Here is an 18,762-nt window from a genome sequence, read left to right as displayed (position 1 = left end):
GAGAGGTAACAGGAGTTTTAATATAAAGATGTTACACACGCTTTTTAATCTTTTCTATTTTGTTTTTTTTATAGCCCCGAGCAAGGCTGGGTATCCCTACTAGTAAATATTCAAAATAAAAGTCCCTCATAAACCGTTAATCTCTTCAGGGTTTTATTGAATGATAAATTAGAATAACAGGCATCCATTTGAACAGCACCATAATTATACAGAAGAAAACTGACAAACTTTTTTTTACCACTGTTAGAATCTGTACTCCTTATTCCTAATGAGTATAGAATGACAATGGGCGTTTTAATAATACTTAATCTAGAGAGATGACTACTCTATCAACCAACCAGCAATCAGCAACATACCAAAAACATTGAATAAAACTAAAAGCCAGCATAGTACTTGCAATACAAGCAGGTGCTGCGAACATTGAAGTAGTCATCAATTATCCATACTTTTCTCTCCTCCTCCTTGCCCGTTTCTACTATTATTGAAAGAATCAGACTTGTAGAAATACAAAATAAAGTAAAATCCCACGTGTGATGGAAATATTGACAGCAAGCACCTTGTAAAAGGTATGGAAGGTTACTTGGTCAAAAATACCAAAAGAAAAACTAAAGTGGAACGCAATCACTGACAATCCACTGGGGTACTCATTCCCTATGCACACGCATACAAAAACAATAAAATGGTTTCAGAAAAATGCCGTCTTAGAAAGTAATTTATAGCAGGAAAGATGAACAAAATAGAGTGGGGGGGGGACAGAGAGTTAATTCTGAATTCTGTAAATGGTTCTAAGATGCCAGAAAGTTCTTCAGAAGATGAATCAATCAGATCTAAATATAGCTGCAGATATCAGCATTAAAAAAAGTGGTTTTAAGCAAATGGTAGAAACATAATTGATCCAAGCATGGGCCTCGACTTACAGACAAGACGATTTTTTTATGGATATATAATAATTGGCTGAAGCAAATATATCTGTATACACTGGCCACATGAAGAAAGAATGTAGTTATTTACACAGAAAACTTTCTTTTTTATTAAAAGTTAATGTTAACGTTATAGATTTTTGCATCAAATATTATTGGCCATGATAAAATATAAACAAAAACTTGAGCTATTGTTAAACAAATCAGTTTGCACATTTTCACATGAAACCATGCAACATATAACAGCATGTGAACTGAACATTAAACTGAATAATGATAAAATGTAAGATTCAAAAACTCAATATCAGTTTTGTGGCATTTACAGATTTTTTAAATGGAAATCACTCTAAACAGGGTATGTTCATGTTCCATTTTATCTCTGGGATCCTAAGACCACTCGGTTGTATAAGTTAAGATAAAAATGAAATGTAATAAGTCTTCAGATGTACCTCTCCACCGTAAAATATATCGATACTCTATGGCTGACTGGGATAGCTTCCATATATTTATATCTGATGTACCTCTGCATTCCATGTTTAAAAAGGATGTGTACTCTATAGTATCAGACCTGACTGAATGGTTAATTGTGGGCATAGACTGATTCATACCATCCAAAAAACAGCCAGCCATGGTTCTCCCCAGAATGTGCTGCTGCCATCGCACACAGAAATCACTTTTTCCATAGCTACCAACGAAATAGATGTACTGAGACTAAAGCGGCTTTCAGGACTGCCGGCAACCACTGCAAAAGAGTAATAAAAAATGCAAGACAGCTATATGCTCAGTCTGTTAAATCCAAAGTAGCTGAGCAGCGGCTTGGTTCCCACCAGTTTTGGCAAATAACAAACAGGATCTTGAACAGAAGTGTGCGTTCTATCCCAACCATCATCAATGGACTTGAGGTCATTTTGTCAACATCAAAAACTTTGCAGCTAATTCCAACCTATGTGACAAAGGCCATCAACTCTCCGTATTTCCTCCTATAACAGACAACACGTTATGCAACATACAAAGATCTGTGCGTGAGGTCGCCAAGCTAATCAAGAACCTTGATTCCAGTGAAACAACTGGCCTTGACGGCATTCCATATATAATGTTGAAAAAGCTTCAACCAGAACTTGCCCCCATACTTACAAAACTGTTTAAGCGTTTCCTTAAGGAGAAGTGCTTTCCAACACCCTGGAAAATCTCATCAGTATGCCCTGCATTTAAAAATTCAGGTGATAAGTCATCTCCTTCTCAGTACAGACCAATAAGTCTCCTATGTGTCATGAGTAAGCTGCTGGAATCTATTAAATAGAGAAGTCAATCACCTTAGCAAAAATAACCTTCTTAGTAACATGCAATATGGTTTCCGTTCCACTAGATCTACAGCAGATGTGCTAATGGTTATATCTCATAGGATTAGTGAATCTCTTGACAAAGGCTTCCTTTCTAGGGCAATTGCTCTTGACATATCAAAGGCCTTCAACAAGGTATGGCATAAAGGCCTACTTCACAAGATTTCCAGCTATGATATAACTGGAAATGTTTTCTAAATAATTAAATCATTTCTCTCTGATAGGCTCATAAGAGTAGTGGTTGATGGGCAGAAATCAGAGGCCCACAGTATTAATGCTAGAGTCCCTGCTGCATCAATGACCTCCCTAAACACATACTTAAATCATTCGTTGACATCTATGCTGATGACACGACCATCTACGGCAACACATCAAAGGCCGTAAATGACAAAGTTCTCTCTGATTCTCTCTCCTCTGATCTTGAGCGTGTGGTTCAGTGGGGGAAGAGGTGGCTGGTTACTTTTAATGCATCTAAAACCAAGCTCCTATCTTTACATCATAAACGCTCTGATCCCCATCTGCCATCAATTGAAATGAATGGCTCTCGTCTTGGGGAGGCTCCATATTTTGACAAGCTTCTAGGTTTGACCTTTACTCCTGATCTGAAATGGAACACGTACATCAAGTCTGTTGCAAGGTCGCTGGAAAAATGGTGGGATCCTTCTACCGAGAAGATATCTCACTACTGATGCAATTCTCTATCTATATAAAAGCCAAGTACATCCAAGGATGGAATACTGCTGCCATATCTGAGCAGGAGCTGCTAAAAACAGCCTATCCTGTCTTGACAGAGTACAAAATAGACTTTGTGGTTTAGTGGGGGGATGCCCTTTTCTCTACCCTGCAACCTCTCTCCCACAGAAGAGATGTTGCAAGCCTGTCTTTGTTTTATCGTTATTTCCATAGTAAGTGCTTGTCTGAGCTCCAATCTCTGGTCCCCTCCTCGCCAATCTTTCACGATAAACACCCGTCTAGCTGAACCCACTGTCAATTTTTCTCAGACTTTATCTGTGCCTAAATCAAAACGTAGATTCCATGAACAAAGCTTCTTTCTTAAAAGTGCACGCCTGTGGAACTCTCTTCCGTTTGCTTGTTTCTCACCTGACTACAACTTGGATGTCTTCAAGTTCAATATAAACAAATACCTGATGACCCCCTTAAGACACTTCATCTAATCTCCAATACTAACGATTACTACGATATTATCCCATTGATTACTAGACACACAATAACCCTTATCCCCGAGTGGCTTCCGGGCCTTGATAAGTGGTGACCACCATGTACAAAAACAAAACAAAAAACAAAACAAAAAATAAAAAACAAAGAAGAAACAACTTGATGTAAGGAGCTAAAATTGTTTTCAAATTGAGAATTTAAAAGTCTATGAATACTAAATACAAGCAGGGAAAATGAATATGAAATATTTCTAAGGAAACAACGAATCCATTCTAAAGGTGTCTATTCAATATGTATGCTTAGCAGTCAAAATGTCAGTTCAAACAGAACTATGATGGACCGACCCAATGGACAAAGCTTCTTATAAATGAAATAAAGGTGTAAGATTCTAATAAATACCTAGAAATATTCTCAACTAAAAAATCAGTATCCTCTTCAATAGAAATTCTCTGAAAAAGAAACTCTCCACTTGCCACTTATGATATGGCATCTCAAATCAAATACTGGTGGATTATTAGTGGCTAAATGTCAAACCCTGTTCATGTTTACCAATAAGTCAAAACTAATAACTAGAACAGTGCACCGAGAGACCGTGGCTATGAAGTTACTGGCATTCTTCCTTTGTATTTAAGATATTGAGATATTTAAATAAGGTTACAACACTTAAGAAAAAAAGAAGATAATTGGCAAGACTTGTGTCTGGAATGGACTTCATTATTAATACTTATCTGTGAAAGAGACTCTTTAACAAGTAGCAGGAAAGCAGTTTTTTTGGAGATTATTAGGTTTCATTATTAGTTTTCATTACATGGCTTAATTCAAACAATCTATTTTAAAAATGTAAAAACTTGATTTTCACAAAAAATTTATTATTTTAAAATTCAAATGTAGCTTAAAAATGTTAAATTTTAAAACATTTTTTTTTCAATCTAAAATAAGAATTTGTATTTTGCATAATTCTTTTAACATGATTTAATTATTTTTATACACAAACTCATAAATTAAAAGATATACAAAAACATAATTATAAAATGTTTTGTTTTATTTGAATTCTTAGGATTACAGTTCTCATCTTGAATCTCATTTACACAATGTTTCAGTCGATGTAACTTGCGCCCTTCTTGGTAAACTCAGGAATCTAGTCAACTTAAGAATCTGCACATAATTTCAAACGAAATCTTTTATTTAATTCATGAGGGTAACATGCTCTCATTCTGTCAGCCATGACTGAGTAGTCCTAAGTAGTTTTCAATTGTATCTTTGAGTGTCACCTGCACTGAGGAGTGAACCTTCAATCTTCAGGAAAGTTTAACTTTACAATTAAATTTTACCAAGTACTTTAGTCACTATAACACAGGTTCTTACAGACAAGTCTAATATAAATTTTAATAGCTTTAAATTTTATTTCTAAATGTACAATCTTAAAAAAGTGTTCCATTCGAAATTCGGTGCAGATTCTTAAGTTCGACAAAAAGACACCCCCTCTCCTGAGTTCGACCAGATACACCTGAAGATGGTGGATCATATTGACCAAAACACGTTGCAAAAACAACACTTATGTTGAGAACAGTAATTCAAACAATACAATTAATTTGGTGATAAAATAAATTGTAATCTTATATTTTTATGGGCTTATTTTGTCTATTATTTGTATTATTGCATGTACATTGGAAAAACATGCTACTTCAATCAACACCAAATTCAATCCATAATATTTCCACAACTGACTCAGGTTTTCTCTCTTCCCCCTTTTACATGTCTATTTTAGTTAGCAGAAACATTTTGTAAAGAAATATAACAGAATTCAGTAGAAATGTCGAAATGCGTGCTTGTTGGTAAGAACAATATAGAAAATAATTGAAATGAGAACCATTGTTAAAATTAAGAATTTGAATGTTGATGAAGAAAATCTATTAAACTTACAAGAAAACAAGTTTTAAAAAATCTCAATCTGATATGTGTATTTGATAAATAACACACGGTTCGAAAACAAGTATAAAAGAAAAATAAGGACCTTTAACCGATTTTTATCCATATATTGTTTTGATGATAGAAAAATTATATTCAAGTAAATTTGATTAAAGTAAGCATGAATAAAAAAAATAAAAAGAAAACTGGTATTTATACAAACTACAGACCGTGCTATTTGTAGATATGATTTTTAAATTAAAAATGTATTTTTATGGCATCTTTTGACTATTAAATTGTTTAATAAATAAAACATCCTCTCACCATGTTAAGAATGGGTTTCTAAATAATATTTCAGCACAATCCGGATTCTGCACCAGCACCAGAAAACTCACAAGATTACACTGAACAGATCATTTACTAAATATAATTAAATCAAATAAAATTCATTTTAAAACAGTTTGTAAAGAGGGTAAATGATTAGAAATGAGAAATTTATTGTAATCATTAGCATCATCTTAACTGCTTATCATTAATTCTATCTGACAAGCATAAAAAAAATGAGGACCATTAATCAGCTGAAGTGAGATCCATCTTATATTTAAAAGCAAACAAACATATGCACGACAACAATATGGCAATTAAAGCAGCAAACATGTAAAAGATATATTAAAATACAAATTTTAATTCTCTCTCCTGTAAAGGAAGACAAGATTATAGGTTGAATGAAAACTTTAATAGACGATGAGCATTATCAAAAAATTGAAACCAGTATAATTTAGAATATTTAAGATACTATAAATTTAATGATTTTATTGCACTTTTAAACACAAGTATCCAACTTATACAATACCATCTACTTAGCAGTAATGTTTGTTACAGTTTTCTAGATGCATATGGTTACTTAGGTTTGTCATGTGCCGTCTATGAACATAATGTGAATTCCTTTTGACAATAGTCAGAAGTACCTTATAGAAAAAAAAAGATCCAACTAGAAGGAATGCTAAATATATAGAACATTTTTTTTTCAAACAGTTATGACCAACAGTGGTGCTAGGCACTAAAAAATAATCTTATACCCATTCAAAGTTATGAGAGATTTTTGAAACCGACCCAAACAATAGTTGGATTTTTCCATCACTGAAACGGGATGTCAAAATCAGATGTTGACATTTTTCATAAAACAGAAGTCAAACACTCCCGTCCCCACCATCCCTCCCACACACACCATAGAATATTTGGCAAATAATTCAGCAAATACTTTGAAAACTGCTGTTGAAAAATCGCAAAAACTAAATTTTATGAATAAAAAAAAAACAAGTACATTTATTCAAATGCATGAGTTGACTTCTTGATCTTATTCCCATCATCAGAAAACATTGTGATAAAATATCACTGGCATACTAGGATAGTTAATCAAGTCAACATTTAAAAATAATCATCTGGAAACAGGTGATTTCCCCCCCCCCCTATTAAATAGGAACTAATTTGCTTTATTTCAGGCTATATTTGTTCACATTTCTAAGCCTGGAGATATCCCAAGCCAACCCCTGGCATTGTCATATATATATATATATTATGGCAGTAGAGTTTAGTTTCCTAGAAGTACATCCAATGAAACAACATAACAACATGTGTCTACCAAACAGTGCTCAATGAGTAAACAGAGCAGGTATATTAAATTTATTTATACAAACATTGATGGCCACATATGTGCATACATGTTTCTGTAATCACCTGTGCTATGGAGATTATGTCTTCAGGCCAAGAATTACCCTCTAAAACTGACCTCTATATATATATATATATATATATATATATATATATATATATATATATATATATACACACACACACTTTGGACAAGATTTAATGGCAGACAATGCCAACTCGTTCGTCTAGCCCTCTTTATATTAAGACCAAATTAATTTAACGATTTTAGTGATAACTTCCTATCAGCATTCTACATTATATTTATAGATAATCATTTGACAGAAGAGATTTTTAAAATCCTCTGAACCAACAATGAGTCTATATATAATTCTCTTAATTGACATAGCAAAAAAGAATTTGTACTGAAATGAAATGGATTTCTCATACCATTTAAATTGCACTTAAGTCATTAAAACAAATTTTTAAAAATATAAAAAACCAGCATAGTTTATTTTAATTAAAAAAAAATACTAAAGATATATTGATTCAATTCTAATTTAATCCGTGAATTTTATCGATTTAAGAAAATAAAATGAATAAAATTACCAACAAACTAAAGCACTACTTTTGATAGCTTTTCTTTGAAAAATTTAAAAAAAAAAAGGATGCTCATTAGTTTAATTTTTTTTCTTTTACAAAAATACGAAAATTCTCAGAAAGTAAATTTTAACAAGTGAAAATTTGCAAGATCTTCAAAGAAATAAAAATTGAAAAATAAAATAGAGTTAACGGAAACTAAGGAAAGTGCTGCAATCATTAAATTTCCTTTAACACTTATTTATAAAATGAGATGTGTGAAAAGTAAAAAAGTAAAAAAAATGTGAATTCAAATTATTTTTCTGTAAATTCAAAACAAAGCTGTGGAGTCACCAATCTATTTTATAATCGGTCAATTTATTTATTTGGAAAATTTATTCAGACTAAATGGTGTTTGATTAGCAGTAAATAATTTGCTCATATATTTTCAATAGAGGGGAAAAAGAATAAAAAAGGATTACTTTTACTTCCCAAATTCAAATTGATCTGATTTATCTTCTCATTTTCCAATTGTTTTAACTACAATTGCAACTTGATGCAAAGAAACCGTTGGCTGGTGTTATTAATTGAAATATATAATCAGCTTATTTGCAAGAAAGGAAATGAAGCAACCAAGAGAAAACGTCTAGAAGGTTCAATTAGGAAAATCTTCTCATGCTTTAGCAATAAAACAATTACCTATGTGTTCATGATTGAAGTCACAAAATGAATCTGTTGTAATGAAATATGAATTTAAAGCATTTTTCATAGGTGATTAAACTAAAACTTAATCAAATCCTGTGAAAGCCATAAAAACGAGAAAATAATTAAATTTAATAACACTTTAACTACAAATATAGAAACATCAGTCAATTTAAACTCAGATTTAAGAAATAACATTTTGCTTTGCAACTGAAATACAAAGAAAAAGCAGAAAACTGTAGTTTTAATTAAGGTAGGTACACACACACACACACACACACATAAGAGGTGTTCCAAAAATAATGGCTTCTATTTTTTTTTATTCTGCCTGAATGGATCAGAAGGGATTGCAAATTACATTGTTATGACTGAACTTATGCATTCATGATCTAAAAGTTTCATCTTTCTGTTGCAGATATTGACGCTGTGAGACTAAGAAAGCATAATGTGTGTCAAAAGCAGATGTGCATCATTGAATTCCCATCAAAATTGCATTGAGAATGTTGTTGATTATGTAGAAAAATAATTTCTTGAGTACAAAAGTAGCTAGTTTTAATGGTACCACTCCCGTTTCCGTAGCTCTTCAATAATAATTTTTTTTTTTTTTTAAAGAGAGGTTTTAGTTTTGGAACTTATGTATCAAATTTTAAAACAGGAGACTTCAAATATATTGAAATACATGTACTTCAAAGAAATAGTGCGCTGAACATTAATGTGCTTTAAATATAAAATATTTTTTGTATTTTATTCCATGATACACAAATCTAAGGATAAAAGTGATAATTCAAATATGGAAAATAGAAATAGGTATGCAATGCGTTTGGTGGAGATAGGAGAGGGAGAAAGAGAGAAGCATGTTCATCGATATGTTACAGTGTAAATGTTATGCTTATGAGAGTGGAACAATATCAAGAGATTAAGATATATTCAATAGAATTATATACATTTGTTCAGAGGATTACTCTTTTCTGTCAAAAGACAGAAAATGCCAAGAAAAAAAAAATGGAGGAAGCCAAATGTTAAAAATTCAGATAATTACTTTATTTGACAGCTTTCCTCCTATCTATATAGCCTTGATCTTTACAAAACTAAGGTCAATAGGAATCTCCTGTCTTTATGATAATCATCTTTCATTCTTGTTAGCTCCTTACATCAAGTGGCTTCATGCCTTATCTCAAGCGATTTCATAAAAAAAAAAAATGCTGCTCCACCTAAAACACCTACTTATAGTTAATCTAAATAAAAATAGTGTGTACATTCATAAAAACTTCTGACGATTTTTAAAAACTGCCACAAACTTGGCATTGGTTGGGACTATACTATCTGCAATGATCATTATTTTTGACAAGAGTCATATTAATAGTTTTTTAGAAAAACCTGAATTATCCAACATAAAGATAACATCTATATCAACTAAAACAAAATAAACTTTGCGAAAACCAAAAATAAAATTTTAGATTTTAATTAAATAAGAAATAATTTATTTTACTTACAATTTTCTAATACTATTTATATATATATATATATATATATATATATATATATATATATATATATAGAGAGAGAGAGAGAGAGAGAGAGAGAGAGAGCGGGCGGGGAGAGGGAGAGAAAGATTATGATGGTAAAAAATACACTTTATTATTCAGAGAATATAGTTTTAAAATGGATAGAAACAATTGTTCAAATATATTGTTTTGTTTAATTCAAAACATTTACTAAATTATAATTATTATATTACATATGTGCATCTATCTTGAATATTAATGTATGCACCTTAGATTTGATAAAACAAAAATACATTGATATATTTTTATTTGACAGTGTATTTATCACCGAAGGCAGCTAAAAGGAATATAAACTTTTATGGGCAAAATTTTTAGCATCCAATCCTTATATATCCACATGACATATATATATATATATATAATCATCTTCTCTCATTATTCTTAGGCTTCATTTACCTAAGGCTATTTTGTATGTATTTGTGCAATTAAAATGTATATTTTTTTTATTATACAAATACATGCTACAATATTCCTTAGTTTTGGAATTGAATTATCTTTTTAAAAAAAAATATTTTTTAATTATTCTATTTAACCGTACTTTGCAATAAACTATTCAAGTAAAGCGCTTCTTGCTAAATTTGTATACATCATTCCCATTTTCTCTCACAGTAGTACATGTCTGACCTACTTTTATATTATGTTAACACTTGCTTCTATTTATTAACACTCAAAATTAATAAAATCACCTTTCTTTTCCACCCCTCTTACGTACAGGGAGAAGATATAAAAGAATTAGTTATAAGGACAAAGTATTTAAAACCAACTTGGAGTATGCCTTATAAGATGTGGGTGAACAGTCCTGAAGCTATTACTTGTGTATATGTCAAAAAGGTTAGCGTTCTCATCAGATATGAAATACATCCAATTTTCGAAAATATCGAAAGTAAAAATTTTAAAAAATGACGACATAAAACAAATCATTGATTTTTACCTTTCTTCTTCCATCATGGTGACTGTTGTAATTATTGTAGTTTAACTGGAAAAGACAAGAAAACAAAAACATAAGATTCATAATGTAAGATTTATATAATTTTCAGATCAGTTATTTTTCTATGAAAATGACAATTACAGTAAACAGTGGGAATCTTGCAAAATTCAGAATCTATCTTTTAAGTCTACAAACATTTAGCAGAAACTTATTGACTGCCTATAACTTTCAAGAGTTTATTACTATCCACAAAATAATAACACAATCTATATACTTATAAAAGTGAGAACGTGTGTGTGTGTAAGGACATTTCTCAACCTATATACTCAAATAATTTTTGATATAAAGACTTGAAGTTTGGTATATAGGATATTCAGACATGTAGAAAACATTTTAATTGATTTTCATCCGGAAAAAAGGGCTGTTAAGGGGTCAAAATTGAAAAAGTGTACATGGGAAGTGGGGTCATCGGGATTTTACCTGTTTGTCAACTGTTTCACAAATGTGCATGCATGATTTGTTCACATAACAGATTAGCTATGTTAAGAAATGTGTCAAGCTGGCCTAATGGTTATCGTATTCAACTTGCTGTTTTTAGGATTTGGTTTCAATCTCAGCTTGCTCGAGTATTTTAACAAATTTTTTTACTTACAAGTGAACCATTTAGAAAAAACATACTCACAAGCACATGTCTCAGTTTCCGTACGAATTAATATTTATGCATATTTTACAACCGGGCAACGCCAGGTGATCTGTTAGTTATAAATAAAACTAGCATCTACTTTAAATATTAACTCCTTTAATCTTTAAAATAATTTTTTTAAAAGTACTTTTTAATGTTTTTATATTTAATCTTATTTCAATGGATAGAATACTTCAATGAATGAGAGAAATACAAAAGAGAAACGTATTAAATCTTTATCAGAATAAAGATTGTCCGTTTTCTGACTTGATTTATTCAGTCATTATGATTGTATAGTAAACAAATAGACAAGGGAGCATGTCATCATGCAATGTAGGTCTAAAATGAAAGACAACAAATGAATAAAATATGTAAAGCATTTCAGGTGTGCAGAGAAAAATCATTTTCAAAGAAAGAAAAAGGGAAGAAAAGATTTCCTATTTAAATCTGACAGAGATTCAATTTCCAATAGAAGCCGAATAAATACAACAGAATATCAAATTATAAAGAAAAAAAGGAATTAGAAAAAATGATTCATGTCTTTTTTTTATTATTAATTTGTCTTTTTAAATGTTAGATGGGGAGAGTGAGCTTTCTCATGATGCAATTCCAAAGTGATAATAGAATTTATTATACTATAATAAAAGATGCCATCAAAACTTGTGAGGTTGAACCTTCCATTCTTAACCTTGATTCTCTGAACAGAAATATTCAAGGTCTTCAAAAATTCAAAAAAAGAAAAAAAAAAGGGGGGGGGGGCAAGTAATATTTTTTTTTAAATAGGAGGAAACATGAAAGAAAATTGTGTGAACAATTTGTTAGTAAACAAAAAATGCAATAGAGCATTTAACTCTTCGCATATTTTTAGTTTATAGATAAAATACACGGAAAATGAAATGTATCAGGTTAATCATTAAACTACTTTAAAATAAAACTTAAATGATAAATCGAGATATGCATTTAGTGTAATTGATATAAATGAAATTTAATCTGTTATAGCCAATTATGCACTTATATAAATCTGCAATCCATTGCAACTTATTTTCAATAAAGATTAAATAATGCAAAACCTGAAGAAAAATCTCTACAAGAACATTCTCTCTCTTTAGCCTGATGGCGACATACATAGCAAAATGTCGCAAAATATTCTCACAATTACAACATACAAGTTTATTATTATTACTAATACTAAAAACATATTTGAGAGCACATTAACCGATTTACTTAACTGTGTTATGCATAAAAATATTAACTCAAGATGGTCAGTTTAATAATTTGATTTGGTGGTATTTTTTAACCTAAAATAGTTAATTGCATCAAGAGCAAAAGAGAATATTTCACAGCAAAAACAGATGGTTCAAACAATTGATTTACAATTGATTTTCAATGCAAACAGGAAGAAATAGAAAATCAGAGGATTCCAATTTTTGCTTAATTTTAACAATCAGATATCAAGACATAAATATTCCCTAAATTTCAGTTTCTTTGGAATATTTTGTTTTTTTTTAGAAAGGATAATATGAACATCCCATTTTTATCAAAATTAGAATAAGCATTCTTGAAATAAGGTTTAATAGCATTATATCTTGATTTTAATCATTGTAAAGTGGCACAAAACTGCTTAGTGAATTAATTTTATCCATTCTAGGATGAGTATACTTCTTATATATATATGTGTGTGTGTGTGTGTGTGTGTGTGTGTGTGTGTGTGTGTGTGTGTGTGTGTGTGAGAGAGAGGAGAAAGGTGTGTGAAAGAAATAAAATAAATTGTCTAGTGTTAAAAGAGAGTGAAGAGAATCTTTTCTCAAATGCATTAGTAAATTCTAAGTTTCCCTTTATTTCTATTTATTAAGGAAATAAAGAAAAAGCTAATAAAACAAGATTTGAAAATCAATAACTGCTCATTTCACACTCTTCAGTTTTCAAGCTGATATAAGATGGCATTCCACTTTTATACTGCAGCAAAAAAAGAAATATTCTCTCAGAACGCAACAAATATTTTTAAGTAAAGAAAAACTAAAAGTTAAAAAAAAAAAATTGAATTTTTTTAAATGATAAAATGATAAAACAATTTTTCTGTTGAGAAAAAAAAACGGTCCACTTGAACAGAATCTTGTAAAACTAGGTTACATTCTTTTTAAAAATGTATGAGGCTATGTGCAATGGCTCATCCAATAAAGACATTTGGTTGATTGCAATTATTTTTCAAATTTCTAAACAATTCAGATCCCACAAAATAAAATCCATATGTTCACGCATGGAATTGCTGAGAAACAAATGCATCACTGAAGTAACTCATGGTGAGTAGCTTCGTAACCTGAATCAAAGTAAATAATAATTTGATGTCATGTCAATAATTTAGATGTGAGACTGAACAGCACTTCCGCTTTTACTAATTATGGGAACACATCATACATTGTTGTTCCCTACATCAACTTAGATAAGCAACAAATGTTTTTGTTAAAAGTAAAATAAAAAATATGACATACTTCTTTCCTTCAGTGCTCAATATCTGTTTATTGTGATGCCAATATAATGACAATAATGCGGACATTTCATATATATGTATAGTTGCAGTTGATAGCACCCTGTCACTTACATAGTTGATCATTTCAATTTCTACAACAAATTTCATTGGTTAACAGTAAAAAGTGTAGTCTTCATCCTGATACTATGCATAATCCTTTCTGTCCTCTGGCTGTGAGGGAAAAATCTTTCTGGATTAAAACAATTTTTATTTTTGTTCCAATCACAAGTGCCTTCTTTTTTGGGAGAGCAGAATTTTCCCCATATTAAAATTCGACCTTGTGAGGAGACAAGAGAATAGGGGCAAACTATTTGATATTAGTACAACAACTGAATGTGACAAAGTCAAGATTCTTGTGAAATAGAGCAAGGTTTAAAAAGTAAAATTACCTTTACATACAGGGTGACCCAAAAATAAACAAAAGCTAAATGGAGGCCATCTAGAACATATGCTGCAGAACGGAGAAAAAAGGCCAAAGACCCTGGTGTTTTGATGTGATGTTTTGAATATAATAAACTAGTTATGACGAAAGTTTCATTTCATTCAGACAAAACACTAAGAAACGGGACCTAATTAGTGTTGGGGCCTGTTTTTTTGGGGTCACCCTGTAGTATAACCAATCTGCTCAGCATCTGTCAATAACCCAGGCTGAGCTGATTAAGCTCCATAATGAGAAATGGGCAACAAATCTTTTAAAGAAAAAAAATGAAGAAAGCAGATAATTTGGATTTTTTTGTGTAGATATTTTATTTTTGATCTTCATTTTTTTTCAGTATATATGTGTGTGTGTGTGTGTGTGTGTGTGTGTGTTAAAAAAAAAAAAAAACATTATTATACATAAAACAACAAATATCATTAATACAGAGATCCAGTATAGAGTCTCTTAGATTCACTTGTTTTGTGTGAATTATATTTATTGGTTTATATGTTAAACCATTAACCTGTTCTACTTAAAATATACTTTATACCAAGACAGTATAACTCCTCTTCCACACACACACACATATTATATACATAATATATATATTGTGAAGAGTCTATGTGGATTGACCAATATTTCTACATTCTCCATGTATCATGAGACTTTCAAATGAGTTTCATAGTCAAAAAGCAAAAGACCAACCCCTCCTAATATATCAACTGAACATAATTATATATACATAACACTGTTCATATTTGCCCTCTATTGATCCCATAACAGTGAAATTACTATCATTGAGACTGAGAAAATCTACCACATTCTGTCTACCTATCCCTTGGCTAACATCCACGTCAGCAGAGGCTCCAATGTTCATAATGTTTAATGGCTAGTCCACTGAAACAAGTCAGATGATGAGGGGAGGTACTGTCATGATTTCTCGATTGCCTATAACCCAACACAAATTATTCACGAACCCACCCGTATGCCAAACTACGACAGACAATATGCAAATCTCCTGACCTTTTTCTTACAACTTGCCCAGAAATGTGCTCACCCTCCATTCCGTCTCCATTAGGATCTTCCGATGACCCAGTTGTCCTGATTAAGATAAAAACAAAATGTAATAAACTCTCAGATCTACCTCTCCATCATACTATATATCAATATTCTATGGCTGATTGGAATAACTTCCAAACATTTATATCAGATATACCTCTGCACTGCATGTTCAAAAAGAATATGTCCTGACTGAATGGTTAATTGTCAGTATAAACCAACTTATACCCGCCAAAAGATTCCAGCAAAAGCCCAACAGCCAGCCGTGGTTCACTCCCAAATGTGCTACTGCCATTGCGCACAAAACCATTGTAAAAGAGTAATAAAGAATGCAATAGATTTGTATGCTCAGTACGTAAAGTTTAAAGTAGATGAGAAGCAGCTTGATTCCAACCAGTTTCAGCAAATAACAGAACAGAACAGAACAGAAGCGTGTCCTCTATCCCTACCATCATCAGTGGACCGGAGATAATTTCATCAGCATCTGCCAAAGCAAAAAACTTTGCAGTAAATTCTACCCTTTTTGCAATCAGGGTTGCCTACATACCCCCTGTATTTACTCCTGTGAGTGAAAACATACAATGCGACATACAAATATGTGTACGTGATGTTGCCAAGCTTATCAAAAACCTTGATTCCATTAAAGCAACTGGCCCTGATGGCATTCCAGTGGTAGTGCTCAAAAAGCTTCAACCGGAACTAGCTCCCATACTTACAAAGCTGTTTAAATGGTGACTTCTGGACAAATGCTTCAACACCCTGGAAAAACCTCATCAGTCTTTCCAATATTTAATAATTCTGGAGATCGATCATCTCCCTCTCAGTACAGACCAATCAGTCTCCTGTGCATCATGAGTAAGTTGCTGGAATTTGTGATAAACAGAGAAGTGGTCAACCACCTCAGCAAAAATAACCTGCTCAATGACATGCAATATGATTTCAGTTCTGCAAAATCTCCAATTGATGTACTAACTGTAATATCACACAGGATTAGTGAATCTCTCGATAGGAGCTTCGTTTCTAGAGCAATAGCTTGATATATCAAAGGCTTTAGATAGAGTATGGTATAATGGTCTACTTTAGAAGATCGCCAGCTATGGAATAGCTGGAAATGTCCTCTCAATTATTAAATCCTTTCTGATAGATTTATAAGAAGAATGGTTGATGCACAGAAATCAGAAACTCTTCTTGATCTTCATCAATGATCTCCCAAATCACATTCTTAGATCATTCGTAGACATTTATGCAGACAACACCATAATCTATGGCAACACTTCAAAGGCCAGCAATGACCAAGATCTTTCTGATTCTCTCTCTTCTGATTTTTAGAATGTGGTGCAATGGGGAAAAAGGTGGTTGGTTAATTTTAATGCCTCAAAAACCAAGCTTTTCTCCTTTCATCATAATTGCTCTGACCTCCATCAGGTCCTAATTGAAATGAATAGGTCTCGTCTTGGAGAAGACCCATATCTTGACAAGTTTCTGGTACCGACCTTCACTCCTGATCTGAAATGGAACACATACATCAAATCTGTTGCAAAGATCACTTGAAAAATGGTTGAATCTCTACCGCTCTAGTAGATATCTCACTGCCCATGCAATCCTCTATCTGTATAAGAGCCAGGTACACCCTAAAATGGAGTACTGTCAGCACATCTGGCCAGAAGCTACTCGGTGCACCCTACCAAGCCTTTATAGAGTTCAAAATAACCTCAAAACCTAGTAGGTGATGCCCTTTTCTATTCCCTGCAATCATTTTCCCCACAGAAGAGACATTGCGAGCCTGTCTCTGCTCTATTGTTATTTTCATGGTAAATACTCAACTGAACTCCAATCTATATTCCTCCTTACCAAACTTTCACAAAAAACACTTGACTATCTACAACCACTGTAGATTTCCCTCACTATCTGAACGCAGATTCCATGAACAAAGCTTCTTTCCCAGAAATGCCCACCTATGGAATACGGTTTCATTGGCCTTCTTCAAATTCATTCAAATCAAATGTAAACAAGTTCTTGTTAAGCTGAGTCCATAATCAAATTCTACACAATTAACAGTTAGTACACTACCACCTTACAATCATTAACCCTTATACTCGAGTGGTCTTTGGGCCTTGATAAGCGATGACTCCCAAATTATATATATATATATATATATATATATATATATATATATATATGTATGATGGACTCTCTTATTTTGTTCGATGCATGAGGGCCATAAATTCACATTGTTTTGCTCTGCTTTTAAATGTTTGTGTTGCATGTGTGACACAAGGTCAATCCCGCTCCCACAAACTAAGCCACATGACTCACAAGTTACGGGTTGAACAGTTCCTATACACACTATGCAGATTGGCTTGTTTTGATAATCTTGTTTACATAAGTATTAATGCCTGCAGTATATTTTTTCCCCTCCATAACTTTTTATTTGAGGCATCATTTTCAAAAGTTTTTCTTTTCAAACAAGTTTAACATTATTTTTCAGTTTGTCTTTATACCTGAGGAATAAACGTCCAAAGCACGCACGCACACACACACACACACACACACATATATGTGTGTGTTTTTGATCATAAAGACTTCAAACGCATGTACCATTTACTTAAAAAACCTTTAGTGCTCAAACACTATCTACATCGCCCCTACTCTCAAGTGATGGAATTGCTCTTATAAAGGATCCTAACAAGATTCTCCTTCGTTGGATGAGCATTATTCTGATCTCTCTGACAACCCCTCTAATGTTGATGATGACGTCATCAATGAATTTTTATCACAACAGAAGCTTATCAATGAAATGTCTGAGTTCCCATCTGAGAATGAAATTAGAGATGCAATCAAGGAAGTTAACGTTGGAAGGGCTCCAGGGCTTGATGGTATTCCTGTGGAAGTCCTCTTACATGGGGGTGATAAACTTGTTCATGAAATTCTTCATCTTATCACTGATGTCTGGAAGGGTGTTCCCATTCATCAGGATTGGGTTGATGCAATTTTTATATCACTGTACAAGGGAAAGGGGTCCAGGACCGACTGTGAAAGTTATCGTGGGATAAGTTTATTGGAAGCAGTTGGCAAAGTATTTTCCAGAGTTCTACTCAATAGATTGTTAAAGTATATTTGTCCATCCATCATTCCAGAAAGCCAAAGTGGCTTTCGTCCGGGCAGAGAAACCACGAACATGATCTTCTCTGCTCGGCAGTTGCAGAAGAAATGTACTGAACACCGTGTTCCACTTCATCATCAGGTTTTTGTTGATTTGACCGAGGCTTTCAATACGGTGAACAGAAATGCCCTATGGATAATTCTGG

At 32.3% G+C, this 18,762-nt stretch overlaps 1 protein-coding gene across 38 annotated transcripts in view; it reads right to left on the bottom strand.

The window, feature by feature from the left end:
• Positions 1–18,762, bottom strand: part of LOC145286304 (CUGBP Elav-like family member 1) — a 425,113-nt gene that overhangs the window by 251,687 nt on the left and 154,664 nt on the right. For all 38 annotated transcript variants that reach the window (XM_080135208.1, XM_080135214.1, XM_080135207.1 and 35 more), the window contains exon 3: positions 10,772–10,816. In XM_080135208.1, coding sequence (XP_079991334.1) covers positions 10,772–10,788 — 17 coding nt within the window. In that variant the 5' untranslated portion in view covers positions 10,789–10,816. The remainder of the gene's footprint in view (positions 1–10,771; positions 10,817–18,762) is intronic.

The sequence above is a fragment of the Euprymna scolopes genome, chromosome 10 (assembly GCF_053919585.1).
Source record: "Euprymna scolopes isolate OS-2025 chromosome 10, ASM5391958v1, whole genome shotgun sequence".
Lineage (NCBI taxonomy): Eukaryota > Metazoa > Mollusca > Cephalopoda > Sepiida > Sepiolidae > Euprymna > Euprymna scolopes.
This window is presented reverse-complemented; position numbering and strand designations above follow the sequence as displayed.